The sequence below is a fragment of the Myxocyprinus asiaticus genome, chromosome 40 (assembly GCF_019703515.2).
Source record: "Myxocyprinus asiaticus isolate MX2 ecotype Aquarium Trade chromosome 40, UBuf_Myxa_2, whole genome shotgun sequence".
Taxonomy (NCBI): Eukaryota; Metazoa; Chordata; class Actinopteri; order Cypriniformes; family Catostomidae; genus Myxocyprinus; species Myxocyprinus asiaticus.
Genome location: NC_059383.1, coordinates 36,993,801 through 37,007,845, shown reverse-complemented (window position 1 = coordinate 37,007,845; position 14,045 = coordinate 36,993,801). Strand labels below are relative to the sequence as shown.

Sequence of the window (14,045 nt, the reverse complement as noted above, 5' to 3'; positions counted from 1 at the left end):
TCTAATTTTTTTCGCGGACCCCCTAGCACCCCCTTGTGGCCCTCTGTGGGGCCCCAGACTTCTTGGTCTTAGTCTAACTTTTATTTTTCCATTCAATGCAAGTAAATGGTGACTGATACTGTCATCCCCTCATTTTGTGCTCCTAGGGTTTGGAATGACATTACTTTCGTGTCTGGGTGAACTACTGTATCTCTTAAATGAATCCCAGTATGGTTGATTGTGTTTAAATGATGTGTGCTAGAACATATAAACCTTAGTTTAGTTACTGAGATATGGCCCTTGTGACAACTTCCCAGTGTGACAACTAGCCCCAGTTACCCCCCTTTAACATGATCTATTCACAGAGCAGTTTGACTATTATATGCTAAAATAACATGTCCGTTTTGAAGCGTCACTCAGCACTTTGATGCACTTCAGTAAAGTCTTTGTGGCCACAAATTTTTTGTTGTTGTTGAAATGATTTCAGTCATTCAGGCCCATTCTAGACGTCATACCGCATATCTTTCAAGCCCTGTTGAAAGATTAGCCCAATGAAATTACCTAAGCCACCAAAGGCTGTGTTTGAAATATCGTTTGGTACTGCAGCAAGTGACTACAGGTGTACTTAAGCACACTGTCAACACCTGGTGTTAAAACCACGAAATACAAACAACACAGAGCGCTTAACTTCTACGTTACTTTTAGTCATAGCAAGACTGTGATCTCATAAACTGTATATACACTTGTGTGTTATTTATGTGCCACTAAGCGAAATTGCAAAAGTGACGCCTCAAATTTACATCACTGGTTGAGTTTATAACGTTTGGGATGCTCAAACAAACTGCAACATTTTGAAAGCGAAACAGTGTTTAGTGTTACCAGGGAAATTACACTCTCAATTCATTAGATCTAGGAAACTCAGCCCTTCATGTTTACAGCCAGGGGTGTAGATTCCGGCAGGGATGGTGGGGAAGTAACCCCCCCCAATAATCAAAACAAGCAAGTACAACCCCAATTATCAATGGAAACATGTAAATGCTTCACGCTGAAACCCCCCCAGTGTTCAAGACAAATCTACGCCCTTGTTTACAGCTGTCTACAATTGTCTTCAACTGCCTTCCGCAGAACATTTGTTACGCTACAAAACCTTTTCAGCATCAGCTGACAAAAAATAAAATTAAAATAAATAAATAAATCGGCCTTAGAAATGTCATTATGTACAGAAAAACAAGAATTTACAACTGGTGAACATCATAACCACACTGTTACTGAAATTGTGCCATTGAAACTTGAACTGTGGCCTACTGTCAATTACCACAGTAATTACAACTTCAAGGAATATTTCCACATTCAATTCAAGTTAAGCTCAATCAACAGCATTTGTAGGTAGCTGTACAGTGTGTAAACCTCACTCCCCTGGCCTCAAGAGGCGCAGTAGCAACTGACACTAGAGGCTGTAGCCTTTAATCTCCTTAGAGCATCCGCCTCCTATGCCGGAGACCCCAGTTCAAATCCTGCTCGGAGTGGGTTGAGTAGGAACGGTTACAGTGGTGCCGTGACCCAGATGGGAGTGAGGTTTAGGGGTGTGTGTAACAGCAGCCAGCTGGTAGGTAGCTGTGCAGTATGTAAACTTCACTCCCCTAGCCTCAAGAGGCGCACTAGTGACTGATGCTACAGGCTATAGCCTTTAGCCTCCTCATTAGCGCGCCCGCCTCTTATGCCAGAGACCCCGGTTCAAATCCCGCTCAGAGCAGGTTGAGTAGGACCATTACAGTGGCATAATATTGACTTGTCCCTCCGATTCCTTAAAAAAAAAAAGCTAAAATCTTTGTTACAGTGAGGCACTTACAATGGAAGTGGATGGGGCCAATCTGTAAACATTACAATACTCACGGTTTCAAAAGTGTAGCCACAAGACGTAAATATGCATGTAAACATGATTTTAGTGTGATAAAATCATTCACTTCCTAACATTTTTTGTGTAAAGTTATTGCCAATTTGACTATTTCTTTGCCATTAAACCCCTAAAATGACTGTAAAAACAATTTTACAGCTCAAATAATACATGAGTTTTAACAGAATTCGTGCAAGTGCTTGAATACAAATAAGATTCACATTTCTGCTTCAAAACAGTTCAAAAATTGGCCACATTCATAGTCTCAATGTAACCCCGATTTTGCTTTTTTTTTTTTTTTTAAATAAAAGGAGAGATGAGTGGAAATAAATTTTGTAGTTTTCAACATTATGCCAAAAAAAAGCTGTCCTTTGAGCTCAACTTGTCTTGAACCCGTAATATTCTGTCAGTTTGTTCAAAAGTGTCTGGCTGAGCTTGCTTGGCTTCCTTTCTAAATTGGCTCTAACAGCATTTCTCATGTTTTTATATACCATGTCAAAACGGTATTTTCTGTGATAACTATAACACACCACAGACATTGTCAACAGTTTTAAGTTTAAATTGAAATATTAGTTTAATGAAACCCAAAGCTTAAAACAGCTTAAATTAAGTTATTGCATCAATTTCTATGTTCAACAAGAATGTTATGCTCCAGTGAAACTTCCAGTATTCCCTTTATGACCAATGAAATTTGTGACTACTGGATAAAGATATTTACTAACAAGTTTAAGACCAATCCCATTATTAATCTATTAGGCCAATTTGTGAACCATGTCAACTAATTCAATCTGCTCCCAAATTGGTCTCCATCAAAATATGGTGACAAACATGTCCCTGGACTTGTCTAGAAAAAGATCTCAAATAGTTGAGAAACCCCATTTAAAAAGGCATCATTTGATAACCTAACCTTTTAGTAAATAATTATAAAGTGGTTTGACTCTATATTAACACATTTTAAAAAAAAATATTGGAAATTGCCAATTAATAAAATAAAAAAAACCCTAACCTAACCCTAACTTGACCTGGTACACCACTTCTATGACATTGTTTATTTTTTTACCTTCTCAGGTCAAGCATAAGTGCAAAACCTAACAAATGTGCAAAAGGCAAAATAAAATTAATAAAAGAATGCGTGTCCCTTGATTTCATGAGCAATATCTAGCTAATGTAATGAAAACTAGAAAACGTATATTCACTATAGAAATCTGCTTGACTTTATTTCCAGGTTTTCCATGACTGTGTAAACCCTGATATTTAGACTGCATATAAAGCCACTTTTGTATGGCTTGAATTGAGACTTAATAGGTTATAGTGTCATGTGTGTGCCGTGTGAATGACAGATCACAAAAGAGGTGTTCAGACAGACATTTGAAACGTCACTTTTATTGGAAACAGTTATGAGGAGCTGGACGCAGCCACTGCTGCCCGACGGGGCTTGGGTACTGTTCCTTCACGGAATCCATTTCTGAAACACCGAGAAAACATACTTCAGTGGAAACAAAAAAACATACAGACAAGCGGTCACAGATGTAAGAATTAAAATCAGCTGAACAAACGGCAAAAATTGCTTTACCCAGTAAAATTTAAACAGCACTAGTGACTCACAAAATAACAAAAAAAATCATTATGGTATATATCTCAAATTATCAGTCAAGTCCAGCCTAACTAGCACTTTAAGTATGTTGCACAAGAGTACTGAAAACAGAATCCTAACAGATGTCTATGTGTCTACAGTTCAGGCTTACCTCAGAACAAAATCAATATCACTGGACAGTCATTTGTTCAGACATTTATTTTTGGACATCATTGGTAAGCTCAGAAGCTCAGCTGACCTGAATACAGCCACATTTTCTGTAGGGATGCACTGATCTGATATCTGGATAGTTTTTAACCAGATCTGGTATCAGTCCAACGAGCCCGATCCAAATCCGATACTGTGTGATAGCTCCGGTCAAGTAAAAAAAAACAAAATTGCCATAAAAACCCCATTTAAGTAGTCCATATGACTCGTACATTTTATATAAAGTCTCTTGAAGACATACGTTAGCTTTGTGAATCTCAGAAGGCTGTTTAATAAATAAATCAGTCTGCATGCATAGCACTCTTCAGTAAATGAGCAGTGCTCTTTTGTGTCACTCTCTCACGCACGCGGACCTTTCAGTAGTTCCCGAGTGAAAACGTTACTTTTTAAATGCTGGAAACCGGTCAAGGTTTTGTTCAGAATTTTTTCATAAAACCAAAGACCAAGGGTTTTTATCCACAGTACATTTTCACAATTACACCAGTCCCTGTTGCCCGAAAAAAGAGGCTTCTCTCTTTTTAGTAAAACAGTAGGATACGCTTTGATTCTGAAGAAAACTACTAGTTTAAAAACCAATGTTAAAATAAATAAAAATCATCCGGCCCCGCTAAAGGTGACGTTTAGTGCAAACGCGTCCACGCAGTACGTGCGTGCATGGAGAGATTTAGGCTATTAATTGATTTAAGACAGCCAAATTAACATTTGAAATATTTTTGGGGATATATTTAATATTAAGAACATTTTAAAAAAGACGTTACTTTATATAGGCTACTGTATACAGTACTAAGCTTATCATTTCTGTCCTGAAACATCCCCTACAAGGGAAAAAACTAAATTGCATATTTGTGCTTATTTTGAGCTTGTTTTTCCAAAACAGGTGCCTTGTTTCTATTGGAAGATCTCACTCACCCTTAGCACAAAGAACATTATTAACAGTTCTTTTATTTCATTCTAAATGGTTCTGCTAAGAAAGAACCGAAATTAAAAACATTGTTTTTAGTCGATCTTAAAAAACAGTGTATCCTTTATTTGTGCGTTCTGTTACGAGCAATTTTGAGAATCTTTGATGCTGTAAACTGCATTGAAATAAAGCTGAGTGACTGGATCAGACAAGTTGTGCTTAATCACTCTTCTCCCCACACTCCACTTCTGATCACGGCCATATTGGGTGCATCTTTTAAAAATGTGGTGAGAGCTCAACTGTGATGAAACGGGGGATGTTGTGACCCTTTAAGATTGGCTGATATTGAGAGTTCATGTATAGGAATCGGACCAGGAATGACATTTTTCATCAATGCATCCCGTAAATAACATTTTGGACGTTACGCTTAGGGCTCTCCCAAGTGCAAACAATCTAGCAACTAGTGGTGTAACACTGCAACAAAATAAACCCCTTTTTCCTTGTTTGACCTGTTTCCAGCTGTTCCCTGTTCCTGGTAGAGAACGTACCTAGCAACACCAAGATCATGGGTTCGATTACCAGGGAACAAACAAGCTGACAAACTGTGCATCTTGAATGCACAAGACACTTTTGATAAAAGAACCTGCCAAATGCATGAATGAAAAGGCAAACTGGGATGAAATAAAACTACAAAAAGTCTTGTGAACATGCTACCAAGTTCCAATGCACAAATCACCAAGTTGCTCATGCAAACTACAATAAACATGGGGGGGACCTATGCAGCAAGCGATTCAAATGATTGGAAGAAAAAAAAAAAAAATCTCTCTCTGAAACATGGGGGGGGGGTCTGCATATCGCAGCGCCGTTTTGTGGCCCGTTCTGCATAACGTGGCGGCTCATTTCAGCTTATCGTGGCCCATTCCACGGCTGCTCCGCCCCTGATCGGCCCACCGGTACAATGCCCGGTGCCACAAACGATCTTGTACCACATGCATTTAAACTCACCTGAACCTACGGAACACGACCTTCATGTGTCTCATTCGGCCTGTTCCTGTGGTGCTGCGCCTCTTGGCCTTAGCGCTCCAGTTGTCTACAAAAACGGAATGATTACACAATAAATATGCAAACGAAAGCAGCCAACACATATCACCAGACTGTCCATAAACTCAGGCTCACCTCAGAGTAAATCATTTTATCACTGTACAGTCATTTGTTCAGACATTTATTTTTTCGACATCACTGGTAAGCTTATACATAGTAGATAGAACACAGGTTCTGGTATCAAACGTATACAAACTAAAGCATGGTTCCCCCATAAGTGTGGATTAGGATACTCACACTTTCTCTTGCGCTTGGCAGGGTAGCCACACTTCCCGCAGGTGGACTTCTGCAGGTGATACGCCTTGGATCCACAGCGGCGGCACAGAGTGTGCGTCTTATTGCGACGCTTTCCGAAAGACGACGTACCCTTCGTCTGTAACACAACATAGAAAACTTTATTCACCAAAAGTGTTCATGTTTTAGCTCGCTATATATGTCAATGTCTCAACCTAGTGAGCTGCCTAGACAGCATGTCTGGGCATAGGACGCTCTAACATGTTGTCTAGATAGGCAGCTTACTATGTTTTCAGACTATGATGCCCACAGATGCTGTATAGGTAGCTAACTCGCTAGGGTTTGAGCCGTAGTTAGCGTGTCTGCAGACGTATACAACTGCCTAACTGCACTGATGCCACGTAAAGCAACCATTTAAAATTACTTTCATTTAGACAGTTATAGACTCAGATTTACTAAGATTCGTTTTTATTAAATGTATGTAAACTAAAACTTGGTTATGTCACCGCTAACAGGCTCATTTCTGTTACTCTCCGTGTCTGCACGGAAAAGCTAATGGATAACATCAAACTGTACAACTCTTATTATCGCGGAATCGCTAACATGATAGACAACACTGAGTCCTGGAGATGAGTTCGTGTGATATTAATAACTGTGGTGTGATAAAAAAGTGCCACGAACCAGATGTTAGAGGATTTGAAGCCAAGCGCTTTGAAACTCACCATCTTTCCTCAGAGTTGAATCGAAAGAGACCGGAACAGGCGCGAGTGCAACATTAAAAATGCACCGACGCGTTTCCGGTGCGACTACTAAATTCTTCCCCTCTGTTGGGTATTTAGAGCGATTACAAATTACTCTTTCAAAGTCACAACGGACAATATAATACCTGTTTTAACCATAATGAGAAAATGTTTACATAAACAATTCGCTTTAAAATGCACGATATAACTGGTTTCTAGACTTGATAGCAGTGCATTGTAAAAGATTAATTGTTCTGTTCACCTTTTTATTTTCATCCTTATAGACAAATAGCTTTTCTACAGTGTAAGGCCCACATTATTTGCATGCAGCATTTATTTATTTATGTAGCGGTTAATTGATTGATTGGTTTATTGTCCGTCTCTTTAAAGGTGTAATTTTTATGTACTGTATGTCCTCTTGAATTTGACACCTAGGGGCGTGGATGTAGCGTCATTCAGATGCAGTATTTACAGTTAAAATAGTTACAAATGCCATTGTAGAACTATTCACTTTTCGCTGTCAGCCTTGATTAATTCAACCCATGAGTGAAAGTGTCCAATAGCAGTGTGGTTAAGAGATTAAGGGAGTGGTATTCGGCTGGTCATGTGATCCTAACATGGCAGCCCCCTTGAGGAGACCCTCTCCATGTAGAATAAAACAGCTTTTACAAGGTTATTGATATGACTGGAGTCTTCATCTCATGGTGGTGGTCATGATTTTATACTCTTGTTTGAAAATTACTATTCGTTTCTTTAAGAGTAAAACATTTTTAATGGACCCTTTTCAGCCCATTGTACAAAGGTGCCACTGTTTTTTCCTGGAAGGCAGCAGATGCCCTAACACTGCCCCCACCCTAATCCTAACCATATGGAGCCTGTAAGGCTGAGCACCCTGCCAGGTACAACCTGAGGTACCTTTCTCCCACTGAGCCCTTTTCACAGACTGATTACACGTTTCTGTCTTATTTAGCGTAAATATAACAAACTTTTTTATCTTTGCGATTTTAAATTATTTAGTTTAAATTTATAACATTATACCCTGGATTTAGTTACAAAAAATGAGTTACCACAAATGTGATGAGCAAGGATGGATTAAGAAAGGCCCATGGGCCCGTACACCACGGAGGCCCACCATGACGTAACTACGTTCACCTTTATGTGGTACAGAATGCTTGGCAGATTTGGCTGGATTTTTCAAATTGACGGAAGAAACGTTTGGAGCAATGTCTTATGGCCAATTATATGTAGCCTACTTTTTAATTATGAACCGTTCCAAAATCATGAGTTATTAATAGGGATGTGCCTGGTATTCAAGATCAAGGATATCTTTATTGTCCCAGAGGGACAATTTGTTGTGCAGTCGGCAGTAAACACACAACCATCAGACAGCATTAATAAATGGACAATAAATACAACATAAACAAAAAATCACATTTAATTATTTAAAAAGTCAATGGCAAGTGGAACAAATGAGTTCTTAAGTCTATTTGTCCTACATGTTGGCAGATTATATCTGCAGCCAGATGGAAGCAACTTAAACTCCTTGGACAGGGGGTGGCTAGAATCAGCCAAAATTGGCTGGGCCTTCTTTAAAACCCTGACCTTGTACAGATGAGTTAAGTCATTCAAGATTGTGCCTGCAGTTTTGCTGCACACTTTAATGATACCCAGCAATCTGTTTCTATTTTTAAGGTTAAGTGACCCGTACCAGCTGACAAAAGAATACGTAAGGACAGATTCAATAAAACAGGAATAAATCGTTTTCATAAAAGTATTATCAACATTAAAACTTTGAAGTTTACGATAAAAGTACATACGTTGATGGGCTTTTCTACACACAGCATCCACCTCATACTCGAAGGTCAACTTGTCATCAATGATAGTACCAAGATATTTGTACTGCTGCACAAACTCAACAGCCTGATCATTAAACACTACAGGGGATATAACCGTTGAGTTCCTCCTAAAATCTATGGTCATCTCTTTAGTTTTAGATACATTAATGTCCACTTCCACCAATCTGTGAATTCTTCCACTACAGGGCCATGATCAGGGTCATCACTACTGAGGAGAGACACGATCACCGAATCTTCGGCAAACTTAACATGACGCCTCACATATTGGCTTTGGTATTCGTTAGTGTATAGCACAAATAAAAGAGGCGAGAGGACGCACCCCTGGGGTGATCCGGTGGAGGAGAAAATAACAGCTGATATGATACCATTTACCTTCACACACTGCGACCTTCCAGTTAAAAAAATCCATAAAACAACATATCAGACCAGGATCAATGTTGTGGATACTGCCTAGCCTGTCTGCTAAAATATGAGGCTGGATACAATTAAAAGCTGAGGAGAAATCAATAAAAACTAATCGTACAAAAGTCTTTGCACCCTCAAGGTGTGATTGAATCATGTTTAATAGGGTGCCTGTCGCATCGTCAACACCCCTGCCTGACCTGTAGGCAAATTAGAACAAGTCCAAATTTGCCTGCACTGTTAGAAGAGCATCCTTCACAATCTTCTCAAATGATTTCATAACAAGGGAGGTAAGAGCAACAGGCCTGTAGTCATTGAGTGACTTTAGAACATTGTTTTTTGGCACAGGTACGATGATGGAATCTTTCCAAAGACAAGGAACCCTATGTAGGTGGAGTGACAACTTAAAGATAAAACAGAATATATCTGCCAACTGTTCGGCATAATTTTTAAGAATACAACCTCCAATACCATCAGGACCAGGATTTTTCCTTTCTTTTACGCTCTGGAAAAGTTTCAGGACCTTGCCCTTATCAACATGTACAATATTCTGTTCAGGAACAGCATTTTTAAAACGGACAGTTCCTCACTGAAATCATGAACATTAAAACGATAAAAAAAAAAAAAATGTCCAGTTCATTAGAAAGGTCAAGGGGAATTTGGCATTTCTTAGACTGCATCCCCATCATTGATTTTACACCTTTCCATGCAGGGTGTGAATTACCAGTACCGAGCATATACTCAGCTTTTCCTTATAGCTACGTTTTGCAAGCTTAAGTTCTTTTTTGACTTGTTTCTGTAATTCCCCGAACTGAGTCACATCCGCTTTGTTGTTTTTTTGGATTTTTTTCCCCTTTTTCTCCCAAAGTGCTTTTAAGTCCTCGTGGCCATGTAGTGACTCGCAATCCGGACAAATACAGAGAATACAGAGGACGAATCCCAGTTGCCTCCACGTCTGAGATCATCAATCCGCGCATCTTATCATGTGGCTTGTTGAGCACGTTGCCACAGAGACATAGCGCTTCACACTATCCACCGCGGCATCCACGCTCAACTCACCATGTGCCCCACCGAGAATGAACCACATTATAGCGACCACGAGGAGGTTACCCCATGTGACTCTACCCTCCCTAGCAACCGGGCCAATTTGTTTGCTAAGGAGACCTGGCTGGAGTCACTCAGCATGCCCTGGGATTCAAACTAGAGAACTAGTGAACTCCAGGGGTGGTAGCCAGTGTCTTTTACCACTGAGCTACCCAGGCCCCAACATCCCATTTGTTAAAACTAATATTTCTCTGTATAATTGTGTGTTTTACAGATTTTGAGACCCATGGTTTATTATTTGGATAAATGGAAATCCTCACAAAAAGTGATATATGCTGACACAGTCTCTGTAAGTTCATCCCAATCGCTGCTGACATTTTTAAACATGTCCTATTGAAGTCTGTTGAACTATAACAGTCTTGCAGACATTCAATAGACTCCTCCAACCAGACTGTAACTAATCGTTGTTCTGACTTATTTCTCTTCAGAACCGGTTTGAAAGATGGAACCAAATACACAACATTGTGGTCAGACATACAAAGTGGAGCTCTATGATGGATTTATAAGCTCCTTTGATAGACAAACATAACAAAGGTCCAGACATTTAGTAGGGGGTGCAACTGCTGTGCATTGAACAAACATGGACACCTTTAATGCTTGTGCACTGTCACCATATTAACAACTGCGTCTCCCGCTGAATATTCCCAGTCATGAGTGAAAGTGAGAGAGGGAGTTACAGAGACTAAGTAAGTAGTATTCGGCTGGTCAAGAGACCCTCTCCATGTAGAATAAAGCAGCTTTTACAAGGTACTTAATATGACTGGAGTTTTCATCTCATGGGAGTCGTCATGAATATATACATAAGTTTTCAAATTACTATTCAGTTCTTTTGGAGTAAAACTTTTTAATGAGGAAGAAACTACGTAGTGCACCCTTAAGTCTATATTAAGACTTATTTTAAAGTATAATTCTGTGTTCAACACAAGTTAAGATTAATCTACAGCATTTGTGGCATAAAGCTGATTACCACAAAAACAAAATGGACTTGTCATCGTTTCTTAAAAAATATTAAAAGAAAAAATAAAAGAAGAAGAAAAAAAACTGCACTGTAAAAAAATTAATTAAATCCTGTTAAATTTACAGTAAAAAACTGCCAGCTGTGGTTGCCAGAAATTCACAGTAAAAAATACGGTAACCATGCCTCAGGCTTTATGGGATGTACTTTTGATGCTGTGAAATTAAAATAATGCAATAAACAATAACTAAACAATAAACTAAACTACATCAGATATAACACAGAACACCCCAATGTAGATAAGTGGTATTAAAAATAAGCATCACGTAACTATTCTCATAAATTATAATGAAATGTGTTGGGTCATGCAGGGCATTCTGTGAATGGCTATTTTTATTATTATATTTATTTATTTTTTTACCATAATTTTAACAATAATGTATTGTAAAAAGTACATGTACTCTCTTGTTAAACATAATATAAAGTTTTACATACTTTTTACATCTAAAAAAAGGTAATTTTTACAACATTTTACAGTAAAATTATTAGTATTATTAGTATTACTATTGTAGAATAGTATTGTCTTTTTGAATATATTATCATTTTTTACCATATATTTTACCAAGTATTATCCCATAACCATTAACCATTGAAAATTTTTTACTGGAGCAATATTACAGTGTTTTACAGTGCTTAGTTTACAGTCAGGCACTTACAATGGAAGTGAATGGGGCCAATCTGTAAAAGTTCAAATACTTACTGTTTGGGGCCTGGGTATCTCAGCGAGTATTGATGCTGACTACCAACCCTGGAGTCGCGAGTTCGAATCCAGGGCGTGCTGAGTGACTCCAACCAGGTCTCCTAAGCAACCAAATTGGCCTGGTTGCTAGGGAGGGTAGAGTCACATGGGGTAACCTCCTCGTGGCCGCGATTAGTGGTTCTTGCTCTCAATGGGCCGTGTGGTAAGTTGTGCGTGGATCGTGGAGAGTAGCATGAGCCTTCACATGCTGTGAGTCTCAGCGGTGTCATGCACAATGAGTCACGTGATAAGATGCGCGGATTGACGGTCTCAGAAGCGTAGGCAACTGAGATTTGTCCTCTGCCACCCGGATTGAGGTGAGTAACCGCAACACCACAAAGACGTAGTGGGAATTGGGCATTCCAAATTGGGAGAATAGGGGGTAAAAAAATAAAAAATACTCACTGTTTTTATAAGTATAACTACAAGATGTAAACAATATGCCTTTAATGTGATAAAATCACTTGCTAACCTTTTCTGTGTAAAGTTATATCCAACTTTTTTCCAATGATGAAACGACGATAAACAAAATTACAGTTCAAATAATACACACGTTTTCACAGGATAATTAATGCTCTCATATTAAATTATAAGCTTCACATTTCTGCCCTTAAACCCTCCAAAAATTGGCTCCACTCACTTCAATTGTATAAGTGCCTCACTGTCACTTCAAGTTTTATTTTTATTTATTTCTTTATTTTTCAATAAAAGGAGGGACGAGTCAAGCGTATTTTTATGTTTATCAACATTATGCCTCAAATGCTGTTGATTGAGCTTAACTTGTATTATATTATATTTTAATATTCTTTTAATAGCATTTAACAGCTGAATTAAGGCATTAAGTCATGTCTTAACAAACGTGTGTGTGTGTGTGTGTGTGTACATGTTTATACTACATTGTGGGGACCAAATGTCCCCACAAGGATAGTAAAACCTGAGATCACCTACGTTGTGGGGACCAGCCAGCGGTCCCCACAAGGGAAATGGCTTATTAAACATACTAAATGATGTTTTTTTGAAAATGTAAAAATGCAAAAAGGTTTCTGTGAGGGTTAGGTTTAGGGGTAGGGTTAGTGTTAGGGGATAGAAATGATTATTAGATCTGTATAAAATCCAAAAAATGCATGGAAGTCTATGGAGAGTCCCCACAATGATATGAAAACATAGTGTGTGTGTGTGTGTGTGTGTGTATGTGTGTGTGTGTGTGTGTGTGTGTGTGTGTGTGTGTGTGTGTGTTTGTTATCCTTGGGGAACAAAGCCAACAAATTGTGGAACAGTTTAATCGATTAGTCCTTTTTGCAACGTTCACAGCAACCTCCGGTGACCATTAAAATATAGCTATTATACAGCTGCCAAAAACGTCTGGACAAAAACGCCGAAATGACGTTTATTCAGCGCTTGCACCCCGTATCGCATATAGGCCTACTTCCCCATGCATCCCAGTCTGTGACACTACTCAGATGTCCCCTTGAGTCTTGACCATAGCATCTCATTATACCGTTATAACCAGCATAGGTCTGCAATTCCCTCCAGTCCCATTGCTGCTGATGATGAGAGGGAGTGGAGTGGAGCGCGTCACCGATTGCGCGCGCACTCCGCAGCTTAGAGATGCGCACCTCATCGCGTCTTATTCATAGAACTAAGATATTTACTACACATCCAAATAGAAAAATAACCTAAATGGGTTGTTATAATATCGCTTTAATTGATATATGCATACAGTCAGATTGCGCAAATGCAGCACTATAGCCAAATCCAGCAATGAAGACTGAGCGCGCATCTGTTCCTCTGAGGACCGAACGATGCGCTTCACCCTTCAGACGGTAAACACACAGGGCTGTGCCTCAATGTGTCTTCTTTAAGGCAAAAGCGACTATTTTTGGGAAGGATGAGGTACTCAGACCCGACAGCTAGTCGAGATTTGTTAGGAAACAGATCGCTTTGTTTTATTTTCATATGCGCTTTTGGACTGGTCACGTTACTGCAGCAAATCCTGTATGGCAAGAACTATATTAAAAGGTAAGATGATTTTTTGTTTTGTTTTTGTTTTTTTGTTTTTTGTGTGTGTGTGTATTTAATCAAAATGCATGATGCAAAAAAATATTAAACAAGAAATGAATGTTTTCTGATAGTGTTTATGTAAAAAAAATTACAATATATCCTGTAAATTGTGTTAAATGAAATTGTGCAAAGGAACAAAAGCAATGAAGCAGCAATTATTGTACTCATGTTACACCCATATGTGATGATTTCTGCTATAAAATCTCTTTTTAAAGTTG

General features: G+C 38.9%; 2 protein-coding genes and 2 non-coding genes across 6 annotated transcripts in view; 1 reads left to right on the top strand and 3 right to left on the bottom strand.

Annotated features, from left to right (window-relative positions):
• Nucleotides 1–3,236: 3,236 nt before the first annotated feature.
• Nucleotides 3,237–6,702, bottom strand: LOC127431182 (60S ribosomal protein L37). The gene is made up of 4 exons (XM_051681493.1): nt 6,633–6,702; nt 5,914–6,049; nt 5,581–5,665; nt 3,237–3,338 (listed from the first exon to the last, which is right to left on the bottom strand). The coding sequence occupies exons 1-4, from the start codon at nt 6,633–6,635 to the stop codon at nt 3,269–3,271; spliced, it is 294 nt and encodes a 97-aa protein (XP_051537453.1). The 5' UTR covers nt 6,636–6,702; the 3' UTR covers nt 3,237–3,268.
• Nucleotides 3,612–3,689, bottom strand: LOC127431390 (small nucleolar RNA SNORD72). The gene has a single exon (XR_007895593.1). It is a non-coding gene; the product is annotated as a small nucleolar RNA SNORD72 (small nucleolar RNA).
• Nucleotides 5,745–5,824, bottom strand: LOC127431389 (small nucleolar RNA SNORD72). The gene has a single exon (XR_007895592.1). It is a non-coding gene; the product is annotated as a small nucleolar RNA SNORD72 (small nucleolar RNA).
• A 6,624-nt stretch (nt 6,703–13,326) lies between the features above and the next one.
• The window catches only part of LOC127431176 (alpha-2,8-sialyltransferase 8E-like), a 23,847-nt gene continuing 23,128 nt past the window's right edge, over nt 13,327–14,045 (top strand). For all 3 annotated transcript variants that reach the window (XM_051681484.1, XM_051681482.1, XM_051681481.1), the window contains exon 1: nt 13,327–13,785. In XM_051681484.1, coding sequence (XP_051537444.1) covers nt 13,655–13,785 — 131 coding nt within the window. In that variant the 5' untranslated portion in view covers nt 13,327–13,654. The remainder of the gene's footprint in view (nt 13,786–14,045) is intronic.

What these genes read in the sequence shown, in the direction of transcription:
- LOC127431182 (XM_051681493.1), bottom strand. An exon ending in TGCCAAGCGCAAGAGAAAGT is followed by an intron (nt 5,666 to 5,913) that starts GTGAGTATCCTA and finishes CCGTTTTTGTAG; the next exon opens with ACAACTGGAGCGCTAAGGCC. An exon ending in GTCGTGTTCCGTAGGTTCAG is followed by an intron (nt 3,339 to 5,580) that starts GTGAGTTTAAAT and finishes TCGGTGTTTCAG; the next exon opens with AAATGGATTCCGTGAAGGAA.